The sequence below is a fragment of the Prionailurus viverrinus genome, chromosome B4, assembly GCF_022837055.1.
Source record: "Prionailurus viverrinus isolate Anna chromosome B4, UM_Priviv_1.0, whole genome shotgun sequence".
In the NCBI taxonomy this organism is placed as follows: Eukaryota; Metazoa; Chordata; class Mammalia; order Carnivora; family Felidae; genus Prionailurus; species Prionailurus viverrinus.
This window is the reverse complement of record NC_062567.1, coordinates 73,740,133-73,756,196: the sequence shown is the minus strand read 5'-3', so window position 1 is coordinate 73,756,196 and position 16,064 is coordinate 73,740,133. Positions and strand designations below refer to the sequence as shown.

General features: G+C 43.7%; 2 protein-coding genes across 2 annotated transcripts in view; both read left to right on the top strand.

Annotated features, from left to right (window-relative positions):
* FAIM2 (Fas apoptotic inhibitory molecule 2) overlaps positions 1 to 1,868 on the top strand; it is a 45,648-nt gene extending 43,780 nt beyond the window's left edge. Inside the window, exon 13 of the mRNA XM_047868554.1 lies at positions 1,857 to 1,868. The gene's annotated coding sequence lies outside the window, so the exon portion shown is untranslated. The remainder of the gene's footprint in view (positions 1 to 1,856) is intronic.
* A 5,681-nt stretch (positions 1,869 to 7,549) lies between these two features.
* BCDIN3D (BCDIN3 domain containing RNA methyltransferase) lies at positions 7,550 to 11,913 on the top strand. The gene is made up of 2 exons (XM_047868452.1): positions 7,550 to 7,795; positions 10,581 to 11,913. The coding sequence occupies exons 1-2, from the start codon at positions 7,562 to 7,564 to the stop codon at positions 11,223 to 11,225; spliced, it is 879 nt and encodes a 292-aa protein (XP_047724408.1). The 5' UTR covers positions 7,550 to 7,561; the 3' UTR covers positions 11,226 to 11,913.
* The last annotated feature ends 4,151 nt before the right edge of the window (positions 11,914 to 16,064 follow it).

The window sequence follows — 16,064 nt, the reverse complement described above, 5'->3', positions numbered from 1 at the left end:
GACTTTCTTTTCCCAACGCCTTAGGAGTGAGCTCTCCCGGTTAGCTCAAGCAGTTACATTTGCGATCCACTTTCCAGTGTCCCACATTTTGTTGCTATTGTGCTTTCTCCAATTTTCTTTGTCCTTGAAGGTTTGTGAATTTACTACCATTTTAATGAGGTTTTAGGGGCACCTGGGTGGCTCAGTCGGTTAAACGTCCAACTTTGGCTCAGGTCATGATCTCATTGTTCGTGCGTTGCTGACAGCTCAGAGCCTGCAGCCTGCTTCGGGTTCTTTGTCTCCCTCTCTCTCTGCTCCTCCCCCACTCATGCTCCGTCTCTCTCTCAAAAATAAACAAACATTAACAAACAAAATTTTTTTCGATAGAAATAAATAAATAAATAAACCAATGAGCCAACTAATGTACAAAAACCCAGCAGCAATCTTCTGGTCAGTATTCCAAAAACATTCACTCCCTTCCTCCTCACTCATTCTTCCTGGACAGAGATCAGTTAGTTTTATCCCAAATTCACGTTTTCTTTTCTTTTTCTTGGGCACATTGCTATATTCTGCATCTCTCTTGCATCCATGTGGGCCATGGACCTGAGTTCTGGCCAATAGAATGTACGTGGGAGTAAAGAATACCTCTTCTGGATCTGGCTCCTAAATTATCCCTTGAGATTGTCCAGGGTCTGTCCTCAGCTGCCAGATATGGAGGACTCACTGGAGGACTCTGAAGCCCCAGGGAAAGGTGGACCTTCTAGATGGGTCCATGAAGTCTCTGAGAAGCAGAGAGCCCTTCCCTCATTGCCCACTGACCCACAATGGACTGTGACAACCGAGGAAGAAATAAACTTTTATTATGGTACGGCACTGAGATTTGGGGGCTTTTTATTATTGTACTTAGCGTGCCCTGACTAATTTGGCTCCACCTTTGGAGAAACTGCCTTTACCACCTGGATCTCTGTTTCCTTATCTGAAAATGAAGGGTTCAGAATAGGAGTTCTCTTTGTTGCCTTTCAGCTATAACATTCCATTTATAAATTGCATGGTTATAATTTTCAAGTGATTTAAAATTCTGCAAGGACTAATTATAGAATTTCTCAACTATAATAAAGAGTAAGTTCTCCAGGGATGCCTGGGTGACTCAGTCGGCTGGGTGTCCAACTCAGCTCAGGTCATGATCTCACAGTGCGTGAGTTCGAGCCCCACACCGTGCCCTCTGCTGTCAGCGTGGAGCCCACTTCGAATCCCCTGTCTCCCTCTTTCTCTACCCCTCCCCTACTCTCTCTCTCTCAAAAATAAATAAACATTAAAAAAAAAAAAAAAAGGGTAAGTTCTCCATTTACAGATGCAGTGTGTTCCAAAAGTCCAGGCAAGAGTCCCTTGCTGGGGTATTGTTTCTGTAGGGAAATAGATTCAATATTTAAAAACATACACGGATTCCTACTTAACTCTCAGCTCTGAGGCCCTATGACCCCCAAATGGAGGCAGTGAGTGAGGTGGAACAGCAGGGACTGAGCAGAGCCTCTAGGGCATGATTTGAGAGGGAAAGAATGGGAGGGTAGGATGGACTAGACCATGGGCCAAGATATCCCCGTCACAAGGTTCCTTAGGAAGCTGTAGAAATCATTATACATGTCAACTGTCCCTTCCTGGGATATTTCCAATTCTGTATATATACCTCTTCGTTTTAGATGTTCTTGGGTACATGTTTCGTGCAGAGCAGAGATTTATTTTCCACGGAGCTAATGAAGCTCAGGTTTTAGGGTCCTCCTCCACATGTAGAACATAGCTAAGGCCCTAGAAATATGTTTACAAGGTCATTTGTTGTTGAATTTTTACCTGCTGCCCAGATGAAGGAAGAGTTCCAGAAGTCTCTTATCCACCCATGTGCTGACTCACATGATGTTATGACCTGTGGATGCAAGGCCGGAGTTCAAATCAATATCTAAACGTGTCCTACATTTAGCACCCGGCACCAGAAGTGTGCAGGAGTAGAGGAAAATAAAGCTTAGAAGATGTATGAAGCCAGAAGCTAGTCTGAAGAAAATTCTTCCGATTGTCAGCTGTGCAAAAATATAAGCAGAGGATTCTGTCCATGTTGACATCCAGTCAAAACAAGTTTTGTCCTGTTGGCAATATCCTCAATAACACAGTATATCATTAAGTGTACCATACATTCTTTTCTTTTTTGATGGGAACTGTTCAAAATACAATTTCTCAGAATTCCTAGCTTTACATATTTTTGATGACACAAATGACTAATATCAATGCAGAAAAGGAAAAACTCTTAATACACCAATTATAATGAGGTTTTCAAAGGCAAATCAGCTAGTAAATGTAGTAAATTTGAAGAGTATATCTAAGATTAATCCCTGTACAGGAAAAATTTTTAAAGCTGACAAACACCACAAATATCATTAAAAAACTCCCATAATAATTTGATGAATGAAATGTCAGCCACGCTTGAATATTACTTTTTTCTTACATTTTTGGGTGCATACGTTTTGGTTGCTTCTTCATACGGCAAGGATTTAATAATACCATTTTTTAGAGAGGACAAGAAACATAATTCAGTCTTTTTTTTTTAGCATCGCAGATCAAATTTGCCTTATTATTTGATCGTTTAGAAAAGTCTGTTTCAGGGGCGCCTGGGTGGCGCAGTCGGTTAAGCGTCCGACTTCAGCCAGGTCACGATCTCGCGGTCCGTGAGTTCGAGCCCCGCGTCGGGCTCTGGGCTGATGGCTCAGAGCCTGGAGCCTGTTTCTGATTCTGTGTCTCCCTCTCTCTCTGCCCCTCCCCCATTCATGCTCTGTCTCTCTCTGTCCCAAAAATAAATTAAAAAAAACTTTAAAAAAAAAAAAAAAGAAAAGTCTGTTTCAGGGGCGCCTGGGTGGCTCAATCGGGTAAACTTCCGACTTTGGCTCAGGTCATAATCTCACCGTTCGAGCTCCACGTGGGGCTCTGTGCTGACAGCTCCGAGTCTGGAGCCTACTTCAGATTCTGTCTCCCTCTCTCTCTGCCCCTCTCCCTCTTGCAGTCTGTCTCTGTCTCTGTCTGTCTCTCTCAAATATAAATAAACACTTAAAAATTAAAAAAACATCTCTTTCCGATTCACAATTTGTTATTGGCAATGTCATGTAAATGTTATCAAACTGGGGGGAAACCTTAAACAAGTGTCTTTCATGTAAGAACTAAAATTCCAGAGCTTTTAAAAAATGTGTAATTTGGTGTGATTTCTCATTGTAAATAAATATTCACTTTTACATCTGTCTTTATATTTATAATTTTTTTTCTTTAAAGCATCCCCACTCCCACAATTGTGTATGCATTGGGATCCACAAAACCCGGCCAACTTCAGTGTAGCACATGCTCTTAGGTATCGCTATAGCTATTTGAGGTGTTCAGGCTGGTGAAAAGGCCCCAAACCCAGGAGCTGAGTATTATCGGGTCATCTGGGTCATTCAAATATAACAAATGGGCACAGGGTCAAAAAGTCACCAGTGAGTTAAACTAAAATGCCTCTTTACGGGCTCATCTCTGAGATATTTTAGGTCCCCAGTAACATTACCAGACCCACCCCTATCTTGCTTCTCAAGGATCCCAGAATTAGGAGGGGCATGCCATTCACCATCTTGTCCTGGCCCCTATTTTTTTTTCTGGAGAAGAGTGTTTCAAAAACTCAAAACATACCAATGTCCTTAATGAAATTAAACACTTAAATACTGGCAAAAATACATACTGTGTGTGTCTTTTTAAGATTGATTGATTGATTGATTGATTGATAGCACGAATAGGGGAGGAGGTAGAGGGGGAGAGACAGAATCCCAAGCAGGCTCCACACCCAGCTTGCAGCCCAACACGGGGCTCAGTCCAGCGACCCCTGGGATCATGACCTGAGGTGAAATCAAGAGTCAGATGCTCAACCACATGAGCCACCCAGGCGCCCCTATGCTGTGTTTAAATATGCAAACAAAAAGGTGTTTACAAAAGCAAGGTGATTTCCAGCTGCTTGAAAATGAAGGGTGTCAAGTGTTTGTGCTAGCACCATCTAGTGACAGAAAGAGGTAAGTCTGGCTCACCAAAATCTGTCAAATACTGTGGAGAGAAATGGTACCAGTGCTGCTGTTCCACCCCCACCCTTTTCTGGAAGCTGTTCAGAGTACTGTGGTGTACTCAGTTCACTGTGACTTTTGGTCATTAACTTATGTCCCGAAATAGATCAGATCAGGCAGAGATGAAAGTATGAAGTAAAAACTGGGAGGGAAAGAGACAAGGCTCATTTTAACCTCTGATAGCATTATCTGCAAACCGCAGGCCTCATGTAGTAAGAGGCCCTTTAAAATGGCCCTTTAAAATGGGGAGAGGTCAATACAACTCTGCTGACCCCTGGCTGAACCTGTTGGGTATTCTGGGCCATCCTGGCTTCTAACTGGAAACTGCTATCTGGGCTGACCCCTCAGTTTCTCTCCTTACCAGCTCTGGTTTTTTGTTGTTGTTGTTGTTGTTTTTGTTTGTTTGTTTTGTTTTTCCCATTTCTGGCTCAGCCCATATTTTGTCTACCTCCATTCCACTTTGTTTCAGTTCAGTTCCTTTCTTTCTTCCATTCTAACTTTCCCAAAGCAAACTTGGCTTTAGTCATCGACTTGCAGCCTCTATTGAGTTTGTTTTTGTTTTCCTAAATTTTATTTCATGTGGTAAGTACACTTAATATGAGATCTACCCTCTTAACCCTCTTAAGTAGACATCACGTCCAGTGCAGAGCCCAGTGTGGGGCTTGAACTCATGACCCTGAGATCAAGACCTGAGCTGACATCAAGAGTCAGACACTCGGGGCGCCTGGGTGGCACAGTTGGTTAAGCGTCCGACTTCAGCCAGGTCACGATCTCGCGGTCCGGGAGTTCAAGCCCCGCGTCAGGCTCTGGGCTGATGGCTCGGAGCCTGTTTCCGATTCTGTGTCTCCCTCGCTCTCTGCCCCTCCCCCGTTCATGCTCTGTCTCTCTTTGTCCCAAAAATAAATAAACGTTGGGAAAAAAAAATTAAAAAGAAAAAAAAAAGAGTCAGACACTCGATGGACTGAGCTACTCAGGTGCCCCTTACAGATTTTTAAGTGTATAACACAGGATTGTTATCTACCGGCACGATATTGCACAACAGATCTGTAGACCTTATTCATCTTGCATAACTAAAACTTTATAGCCATTGATTAACAGCTCTTCCTATCCCTTTCCCCCCAGTCCCTAGCAACTACCATTATATTCTTTGCTTCTATGAATTTGACTACTTCAGATATCTTACATAAGTGGAATCATGCAGTATTTGTCTTTCCATGACTGGCTTATTTCACTTAGCAAAATGTCTGCAAGATTTGTCCACGTGGTCACATATGGCGGGATTTCCTTCTTTCTTAAGATAAGTAGTATTCCCCTGTATGTAATATCACATTTATTTTTATCTATTCATCTGTTCAGTGGACATCTAAGTTGTTTCTGCATCTTGGGGCGCCTGGGTGGCTCAGTCGGTTAATTGTCCAACTTCGGCTCAGGTCATGATCTCACAGTTTGTGAGTTTGTGCCCTACATCGGGCTTTCTGCTGTCAGCACAGAGTCCACTTTGGATCCTGTCTCCCTCTCTCTCTCAAAAATAAAAAAACATTAAACAAATTTAAGTTGCTGCCACATCTTGACTCTTGCGAATAGTATCACAACGAACATGGGAGCGCTACTCTGTCTTCAAGATCTTGATTTTGGATAAATACCCACATATAGGATTGCTGGGTCATATAGTAGTTCTAGTTTTAATTTTTTGTAGAATTTCCATGGAGGCTGCACCATTTAACATTCTCACCAACAGCATACGAGCGTTCCACTTTCTCCACATCCTTGCCAACACTTGTTGTCTTTTGTTTGTGTTCTTCCATAATAGCCATCCTAACATGTATGAGGTGATATTGTGGTTTTCATTTGCATGATTAGTTACATTGAGCATCTGTTTATATACCTTTTGGCCGTTTATATGCCTTCCTTTGGAGAAATGTCTATTTAAGTCCATTGCCTATTTTTTAGTTATGTTACTAGTTCTTTTGCTATTAAGTTATAGAAGTTCCTTACATATTTTGGAAATTAATCCTTATCAGATACTATATATGGTTTGCAAATATTTTCTCCCATTCTGTAAGTTGCCTTTTTAGTCTATCAATGGTTTTCATTACTGTAGATAAATTTCTTAGTTTGATGTAGTCCCACTTGTCTATTTTTTCTTTTGTTGTCTGTGCTTTTGGTGTCATAGCTATGACATCATTGCCAAGATCAGTGTTTCCTCTATTTTTTTTTCTAGCTGTCACGCAGTTTTAGGTCTTACATGTAAGTTCTGAATCCATTTTGAGCTGATTTTTGCGTAAGATAATGGCCCGCTTTCATTATTTTGCATACGAATATCCAGTTTTCCCAGCACGATTTGTTGATATTGAGTTTTCATTCAACAAATATTTACTGAGCATCTTTGGGCCTGATATTACGGTAGGCAAAAGGGGATTCAAGGCTGCAAGCACATCCTCTGGAGCCCAACTGCCTGGGTTCAAATCCTGGTACCATCATTTCTAACTACATGACTTGGGCAAATTACAAATTCGTTGTACCCCAATGTCCTCATATATAAAAAACGGATAATTATGGTCTTTGCCTCACAGGATTGATGTGAGGATTAAAAGGATTAATATAGAGCCCACTGGGTGGCTCAGTGGGTTGAATGTCCGACTTTGCCTCAGGTCATGATTTCGCAGTTCACGAGTTTGAGCCCCACGTTGGGCTCTGTGCTGACCGCTCAGGGCCTGAAGCCTGCTTCAGATTCTGTGTCTCCCTCTCTCTCTCTGCCCCTCCCCTGCTTGCACTCTGTCTTTCTCTCAAAAATAAATAAGCATTAAAAAATTTTTTTAAAGAGTATAGAATTAATATATGCAGAGGTCTTAGAGAGGGTCTGGCACCCGATAAGCACTCTTCAGTGCAGGCTCATAAGCCATGGTCCTTGTCTCTCAAAGAGCTCACAAATCACAGTTGCCCCTATCCACCTGTCCCACCTGGCAGTCAGGACTACCTGGGTCTTCTGACACTTCAAGTGCCCCACAGCTCCTGCCTACCCTTTCCTGGAGCCATGGGATGAACCGGGTGCAAGTTCCTGTATCACAGATTCCTTGTGTGAATCTGGGTAATTTCCACTTCCTGAGTCTCAATGCATATGGAAAGAAAGGAAGCTGGACCAAAATTGATTTCCAACATCCCCACAAACTCCTTGTTCTGGGTATAGCTCAAGTTGAAACTGTATCAGCTTGGGCAAGGCACGGAACCTCTCTGCGTTTGTTTCCTCGCCTACAAAACGGGATAATGGATCTAATCACCCCCCAGGTGGTGGTGAGGGTGCAACAAAGTAACACAAGGCCCGGCTGTCCGCGCTCCCAGAGGGGACGTCAGCCTTCAGACCCACCCTTCTTTGCCATTTAACGCACGCGCGCTGGCGTCCCGTCCCCTCCCCGCGCCGGGATCCGACTTCCGGTTCCGCCGGGACCCAGAAGCCAGGCTGACAAATGGCGGCGTCCACGAAACAGGCCACCGGGGGCGTTGAAGAGGCCGCGGCGGAAGAGGAACCGCGAATTCTGGAACCCGGGGCCGCCCCGTTTGGAAATTTCCCTCAGTATTCCCGCTTCCATCCTCCAGAACAGCGGCTCCGCCTCTTGCCCCCGGAGCTGCTTCGCCGGCTTTTCCCTCAGAGTCCCGAATCGAGGCCGATCCTGGGGCTCGACGTAGGGTGTAACTCTGGGGTGAGTGACGGGGGCGGGGTCGGAGGTCGGGGAGCCGAGCGGTTGGCTTCCTCTGCGTTCGCTGGGGCTGTGGTTTGGGCGTGGCATCACACCCATCACCACTTTCCCCAAATGAGTTTAAACTCCGTTCCGAATTCCTGCGTTCCCGCTTGTGCGTTCGCCGCCTCACGGCCAAACCTCGGATGGGAAGGGCCACCGTTTTGGGGCTTCCGGCGCTTGCCTCCTGTACAGCGTGGCTGGCGACCTGGCTGCGGAGAGGGGGCGTCCGGACACCCGCCTTTGGGAGCGTAGGGTTGGGATTGGGTTACTGGGAGAGAAGAGCCAGGGGTGACGGAATCACGCCTGGAATTAAGATTCGTGTGCCATACGGTGTAGGATGCATCCTGGAGCCAAGTAGATATTTATTTAAAAGCAGTGAGTTGACTGAGTACAGTGGAGAGGGTTGAGAGGGAGGATACAGCTCCTTGGCGGAGGAAGGCATTGCCACGTCTTCTTACCTCAAAGTATTCTTAGGCGTAGAGTGATTATAGTGAAATTACATTCAAAATATCGACATGCCACCCTTGACACCTATCTGTAACTACTACCATATCCTACAGGAGCAGATATTCTGACCCTATGATTGCAAATCACAGGCATGTAACAAAAAGTAAGTCTCTGTTCCTGACCCTAAATTCTCCTTCCCCCCTACACATTGGCAACCGCTGTTTATAATTTCTTGGGTATGTATCCTGTGTGTATGTAGGCATTTATGTATGTATAAATATCACCTCTTTTACCTTTACAAATAGTAGCACACTATTTGGCACCTTGCTTTTCGCTTAATAATTTGGAGATCACTCATGTCACGACATTCTTTTTAGCAGCTTCAAAATTGTATGCGTGTACCATAATTTATAGGGTGCTTTATTTACATTTTTAAAACTCCCAGGCCCCACTGTAGCCCTACTGAATCAGGATCTTGAGTGATTGAGCCCTTGAGTCTGTATTTTATTTTTCAAGCTTCCAGGGTATTCTGGGATTGGGGAATTGAGGTTGGAGAAGGTGAAGAGATGTGGCAGAGGAAGGATGAAGTGACAAATGACTAGTGAAACTGGCACACCCAAGATCAGACAGGAAGAGGGAGTCAGCAAAGAAATAAGTATAGAAATGGGGAGAAAATTAAGCAGCGTAGTATAGGACCTTCCTACTCTAAATATGGTCCTTAATCTACAACAACAGCATGACTTTAAAAAAAATTTTTTTTTCAACGTTTATTTATTTTTCGGACAGAGAGAGACAGAGCATGAACGGGGGAGGGGCAGAGAGAGAGGGAGACACAGAATCGGAAACAGGCTCCAGGCTCCGAGCCATCAGCCCAGAGCCTGACACGGGGCTCGAACTCACGGACCGTGAGATCGTGACCTGGCTGAAGTCGGACACTTAACCGACTGCGCCACCCAGGCGCCCCCAGCATGACTTTTTAAAAGAATTTTTTGTGAACTATGCCACACATACAGAAAAGTGCATAAGACATAAATTTACACTTTATGAACTATTATAAAGCAGACACCTTTATGACCATTGTCCAGATCAAGAATAAGACATTGTCAGAACCCCAAAAGTCTCTTAACTTTCTCTGTTCCTAAACCGCCCCCCTCCACCCAGAGGGAACAACTAGCCTGACTTATGCTTATTTCCTTGATTTTCTTTATAGCTCACTATTTTTGTATCCCTAAACAATGTAATTTAATCTTACCCATTTTTTAAATTCATATAAATGGAAGCTTGCCATGTATTTTTTGCGTGTGTCTTGCTTTTTTGATGAACATTGTATATTTGTAAGAGTCATCCATGTTGATGCACTGAGCTGAATTCCTTCATTTTTAACTGCTATTTAGTATTCCATCTTAATGAATATACCACATTTCTTCATCCATGCTACTATTGTTGGACATCTGGGTTGTTTCCAGCCACACTTTCTTCACCTGTACAAAGAGCATAAGTATTTTCCTTACAGGATTGTTGCACAGAGCAAAACAAGTGGTGCATAGAAAAATGCCTTGAAAAATGGATTAGAGCAACACAAATTTGAACTAGTTGTAATGGTTATAGAAGTCAATGTTAGACAAAGGAGATAGTGACTTGTTTAGGAGTCAAAGTGCTGAGGTGGTGAAAATCACAGATCATTAGACTTGGCTAGAAGGAAGTCAGCAGTGACTTTGGGAAGTAATAGATGCAGAAGTAGAATAAATCTCAAAAGGGGGTGGTGAAGCATAAGGCAGACAGTAAAATTGAGGCTGTAGAATGAAGGCTAAGCGAGGACTTTTGGAATCCAGACTTTTCCCAATCACAAGTCTGAGAAGCAGATGTTTATAAGATGGTGCTTGTTCTGGTTCCTCACCTTCCTGGTAAGGAATGCTGGCTATGCCCTTGGAATCCTTTCTTTCTCCCTGAGGTCTGAGATACCTGAAAAAAGTGAGTTTACCAGCATATTACTCAAGCTGGACAAGACTGCTCTCAGCTCCTTTGCTGCATCCATTTGGCTGTAACTTTCAACCATACAGCCCAACCTACCATCAATGTCAGGGAAGTATAGAGATGACACATTATTGCCTGAGACCCGTGGAGGGCACTGAGAACTTGCTCTGTGGAAAACTTTTTGGGCAACCTTCTTAGTCTAGGAGCTTCATATCTTATAAAGCAAAGACTAAGTGGCAGTCCAATGAGATGATAAGAGATAGAGGTCTTTCTTCCATTCACTGGTTGAGAGCTGCAATGACAAAGCTCTTTTGGATTTCTCTAGGATCTGAGTGTGGCTCTGTACAAACACTTCCTTTCCTTACGTGATGGGGAGACCTGCTCAGATGCCTCAGGAGAACTCCATCTACTCTGCTGCGACATAGATCCAGTCCTGGTGGAACGAGCTGAAAAAGAATGTCCTTTTCCTGATGCCCTGACCTTTATCACCCTGGACTTTATGAATCAAAGAACCCGGAAGGTTCTCTTGAGCTCTTTCTTAAACCAGTTTGGACGGTCAGTTTTTGACATTGGCTTCTGCATGTCAGTAACCATGTGGATTCATCTGAACCATGGGGACCGTGGTCTGTGGGAGTTCCTAGCCCACCTTTCCTCCCTCTGCCGCTACCTCCTTGTGGAGCCTCAGCCCTGGAAGTGTTACCGGGCAGCTGCAAGGCGTCTCCGGAAGCTGGGCCTCCATGACTTTGACCACTTCCGTTCCCTTGCCATCCGAGGTGATATGGCCAATCAGATTGTGCAGATCTTGACCCAGGACCATGGCATGGAATTAGTATGCTGCTTTGGCAACACCAGCTGGGACCGAAGCCTTCTGCTCTTCAGGGCAAAACAAGCCACAGAGACTCATCCAATTCCTGAATCACTGGTAGAGGAAGGGAAAGAAAAGAACAGATTAAGATCCTGGAGACAGTGAAATGGGAGGGTGGGAAGGCCAGGGAAGAGATATTGAAAGAGTGTTATACAAAGAATTAAGTTCACTGTCCTTAATTCGTGATTGTAAGGCAGCCTCAAAACCTGGCAGAAACTTTTGGCAAAATGTCCAAGACATGCAATTGAAAGAATCAGTATCTATTCCCCACTGTTTGAGTTGATTCTGGACGAAGAGACTGTATCTGTGGAGCAATGAGCTGGGCTCTCCGGATGGAGATGGCATGAAAAAGTGATCTTGGTTCTAGGATATGGAGGGGGCTGCTTCTAGTGGTTAGAGACTTAGCCCAGGCTAGCCTTAGAATGTATCTGTTCCATGGGCAACTTGAATCTGATCTGGCTTCTTCAGGCTTTTGCTGGACTTCCTTATCCTGCCTTCAGGCAGCACCTCACAATACAATCTGGAATGAAGAGTCACTGGCTTGGCTAAAGGAGAGAATTAGTATGAAAAACATCTTATCTTTCCAGAGCAGGTCATGTATCCAACATGCCCAGGCTCAGCACAGCATGTAACAGATACTAGCCAAAATGTGCTGGCTAGCATTTATAAGATGTTTAAAAGATTTAAATTATGACCCAATATCCAGCTGGATGAATGAATATGACCCAATATCCCACACAATGAACGAAGTGGGACTGTATAGTTATATATAATAAAAGTGACTTGAGTATGATCGAGAATGTCCTGTGACTCTGGGGTAGGTAGGAAACCTCTGCTTTTAACCACTCTATCCAGGCAGTTTTCAGTTCAAGAAAAAGAACCTCACCCAAGCTCAGAACAGAAAACATACCAGAGAGTAAGTTAATTTAGGACTTTTTTTTGTCACCGTCCTCTGCCAAAGCACACCAACATGGGGGTGGGGGGTACACATCAGTATGGCAGTGGGAATATGTGCAGGGAAACAGGCATAAAATGCAGCCTACAATTGAATGACTATAGCATAAATGCTGTGGGATAGGCGTCACTGATATCTGTCAGGTTTTGACACCCATGAGTTGAGTCCAAGGGAAAGTGGGAGATGGAGAAGGATTTGGTGGAGAGAAGATAGGAAAACAAAATATACCTAGCTAAGAAGGGCGACTGGATTGATGAGCTGCAAAATCCTTAAGATCCTATCATTTTCTGAAGTTATAGAAGGAAGGCTGGGGAATAAGAGTGTCTGAACCACCAATTAAACTTTGGGCCTATTGGTGGAGAAGATAAAAGTTCCTGCTAGGGAATTTGAACTCTATGCATAGAGAGCAAAAGCTAGTATATTCCCCAAACGATAGGAGAGTGGAACCAAAACCTTCATTTAGGAAAACCGGTTTTTCTATTTTGTGCAGGATAATTACGTGGTTGGTGTCATTTCCAATCTCAGACTCCAGTACTACTTTTCAATCTTTTTATATTCCTGTTCCTGATCACTTTCATCCTAGTGACTCTTGTGGACTTTTACCCTTCTGCAGGTTCTTGACTCTATATCCCTGTACCACTAGTCTAAGCAGATGACCTAACCACCAGCCAGCACCATTCTTGTTTGCTGTATCAGGAAGTCTTTTCTTGCTCTCAGTCTTTTTTTTTTTTTTTTTTTTAATTTTTGTTTTATTATTACTGTTTTTTTTGACAGCGTGAACTTGGGAGGGGCAGAGAGGGAGACAGAGGATCCAAGCAGGCTCCAAGCTGACAGCAGAGATCCTGATGTGGGGTTGAACTCACAAACAGTGAGATCGTGACCTGAGCGTAAGACTCTTAACTGAGCCATCCAGGGACAGTTGCCTTCAGTCTTAAATCCCTTCATCTTTCCACCTTTTCACTTCTGAACTTACCCATTGAACTTTTACCCAGATAACCTCTGCCTGAGTTCCTGATCCCAACCTCTGCTACTTCTCCCAGACTGCTTTATTGAGGATCCCTTTGATGTCTCCTTGGCTTCATTAACTCCTTCCTGTCCACCTGCCAACGTGCTCAATTCTCTCTCTAAAACCACCAAGTTTTCCTGTATCCAATCTCTCTTCAAGTTTATTCAGTCTCTCCATCTCTTCACCACCAAATGTGAGCAAAGCCCTTGAAAGGATAGACTCCACAGTCTATTTCCCATTCATCAATGACCCCCTGAATGCCAAATTCTGAGGCCTCTTGTTCAGTCTTCCTCCTGGGTCATGGCACTATTCAGCACTGTTGATCCCTTCTTTAAACTGCTCTCCCTTGGTTTCTTCACCATACCCTTCTCCCTTTATTCTCTTCCTATCTCTTAGTTTTTATGTACTCTTTAAGCAGTTAGTTCAAATTTTAATTGAACACGTTACCTGGAGAGTCCTGGATTCATCTCCAGAAACAGTGATTCAGGTTAAGAATGGGGCTTGAGGGTTGGGTTGGTTTGGTTTGATTAGATTTGTGGGAGGGTTTGTTGTTTGTTTGGGTTTGTTTATTTGTTTGTTGCATTTTTTTATCATGGTAAAATGTATGTAACAAAATTTACCATTTTAACTATTTTAAAGTGTAGAATTCCATGGCGTTAAATCACAAGGAGGAACCTGTTTTTAACAAGCACCCCAGGTGACTCTGATGCAAAATAGACCACATTTTGATTGCTTAGGACCCCTTAGGGTCCATCCAGTCCTCTTCTACGTATTTTTCATGGAGTGAGTTCCTTCACTCCCATGCGTTTAGCAACTACCTATATGCTAATAACCCCCAAATATATTGGTGGCCTCACTTCCACAGTTGCAGATTAGCATTTTTCCTGTTTTGTAATCATATCCTCTTAGATAGTTCTTAGACACCTCAGATTCAACATATTCCAGAAGCAAACTCATTACCCTCATTCTAAACCTGATCCTATCTCAGTTGTAGCCATCCACCCATTGCTCAAGCTACAAACTTCAGGTGAGTCTCCTTGCTTACGTGAGTCTCCCCACACTGAAATAGTCACAAAGTCCAGTAAATTCTTGCATGTCCAATAACACGTCAGTCCCATTTATTCTATCCATGTGGCTGGTCCCTACCAGGCATTTCTGTGTTAAGCCATCTATCCTTATCTGATCCCTGCTGCCAGTGTTCCCTTCCTCAGATTCCTAGTTATGCTAGTATTATGCTTAAAAACCTTCAGTGTTTTGGGGCACCTGGGTGGCTTGCTTAAGCGTCCGACTTCAGCTCAGTTCCGATCTCACTGTTTGTGAGTTCGAGACCTGCATCAGGCTCTGTGCTGACAGCTCAGAGCCTGGAGCTTGCTTCAGATTTTGTGTCTCCCTCTCTCTCTGACCCTCTCCCACTCGCACTCTGTGTGTCTCTCTCTCAAAAATAAACATTAAAAAAAATTTTTTTAAACCTTCAGTGTTTCCTAGAGCTAGAGTCCTGTCCTTTATCCAGTGCCTAAACCAATGTTGTTCAGTAAGGTAGCTGCTTGCTATTTAAATGTAAATTGAATAAAATGAAATGAAATTTAAAATCAGCTCCTCAGTCTTACTAGCCACGTTACAGGTGTTCAATAGCCATATGTGATTAGTGGCTACTTTATTGGACAGCACAGATTTAGACCATTTCCATCACTGCAGAAAGTTGTGTTGGAGAGCGCTGGCCTTCATGCTTTTTCCTCCACACCCCAGTCACACTTGAACTTCTCACATACCACCATATCCTACTTGCCGTGTCCTTTCATACCTCTGAGACTTAGCACAAATTCCCTCTATTTTCGTTCTCTCTCCCCCAGCTCTCCCACCTTGCAACCTGGCTGAACTGTTTGTCCTCAAAGACAGTTAAGATGTTACATTTTGTCGGAAATCTTCCCCCAACTCCTATAGCACTTTGCATTTGTTACTGTATTCTAGTGGGGCCTTTGCATGGAAGCTTCTATTACAGTATTTACCCTATCATATTATAATCTTTCTATGTCTGTGTGCCACCACCATAAGACTGATCTCCTCAAGCCCAACTTATCTTTGTACTTTGAGGCCTAGCGCAATGATTGACACATGGCGGGCAGCTGAGAAGTACTTGTTGAATTAATATATGAATGAACAAAAGAAATGTATCTGAATTCAAGTATTGAGAAGAAAAGGGCATCTATGATTGGGCAGAAGACTGCCCAGGAAACTGAAAATGGGAAGAAATTAAAAAGTTAAGAAAGTGGGGCACCTCAGTGGCTCAGTCAGTTAAGAGTGCGACTCTTGATCTCCGCTCAGGTCTTGATCTCAGGGTCATGATTTCAAGCTCTGCATTGGGCTCCACACCAGCTGTGGAGTCTACTTAAAAAAGAAAAAAAAAGTTGGGAGAGGGATAAGCCTAGTCTTTGGCATGGAAGTTTGAGGTATGTTTTCTCAAACATACCTTTGCAGTAAGATGCCCATTCCAAGGCCATGGCTATTGATGGTTTGGGAGAGGACAGCAGATCAAGACTAGATATGAAATCTGGAAGTCATTCATATAGAGTAATCGAGATTTAATGAGTAGTAAATTCCAAAAACACATGGATACGATGAGAGGTCCTAGGTCTGAGGGCTGCCAATAGTTATTGAGTAAGGGGGAAAAGAGGAACCAAAAGAGGTCTGGTGAGAAATGGGAAAAAGGAGGGGTGGGGTGGTGCGCCGAGGTGGCTCAGTCGGTTAAGCATCCAACTTCGGCTCAGGTCATGATCTCACAGCTTGTGAGTTCAAGCCCTGAGCCAGGCTCTGTGTTGACAGCTCAGGGCCTGGAGCCTGCTTCGGATTCTGTCTTCTCTCTGCCCCTCCCCCCACTCAACACACTGTCTCTCTCTCTCTCTCTCAAATATAAATAAACATTAAAAAAAAGAAAGAAAGAAATAGGAAAAAGGGGGGGGGAAAGACATATAGCACCATGTGCCAG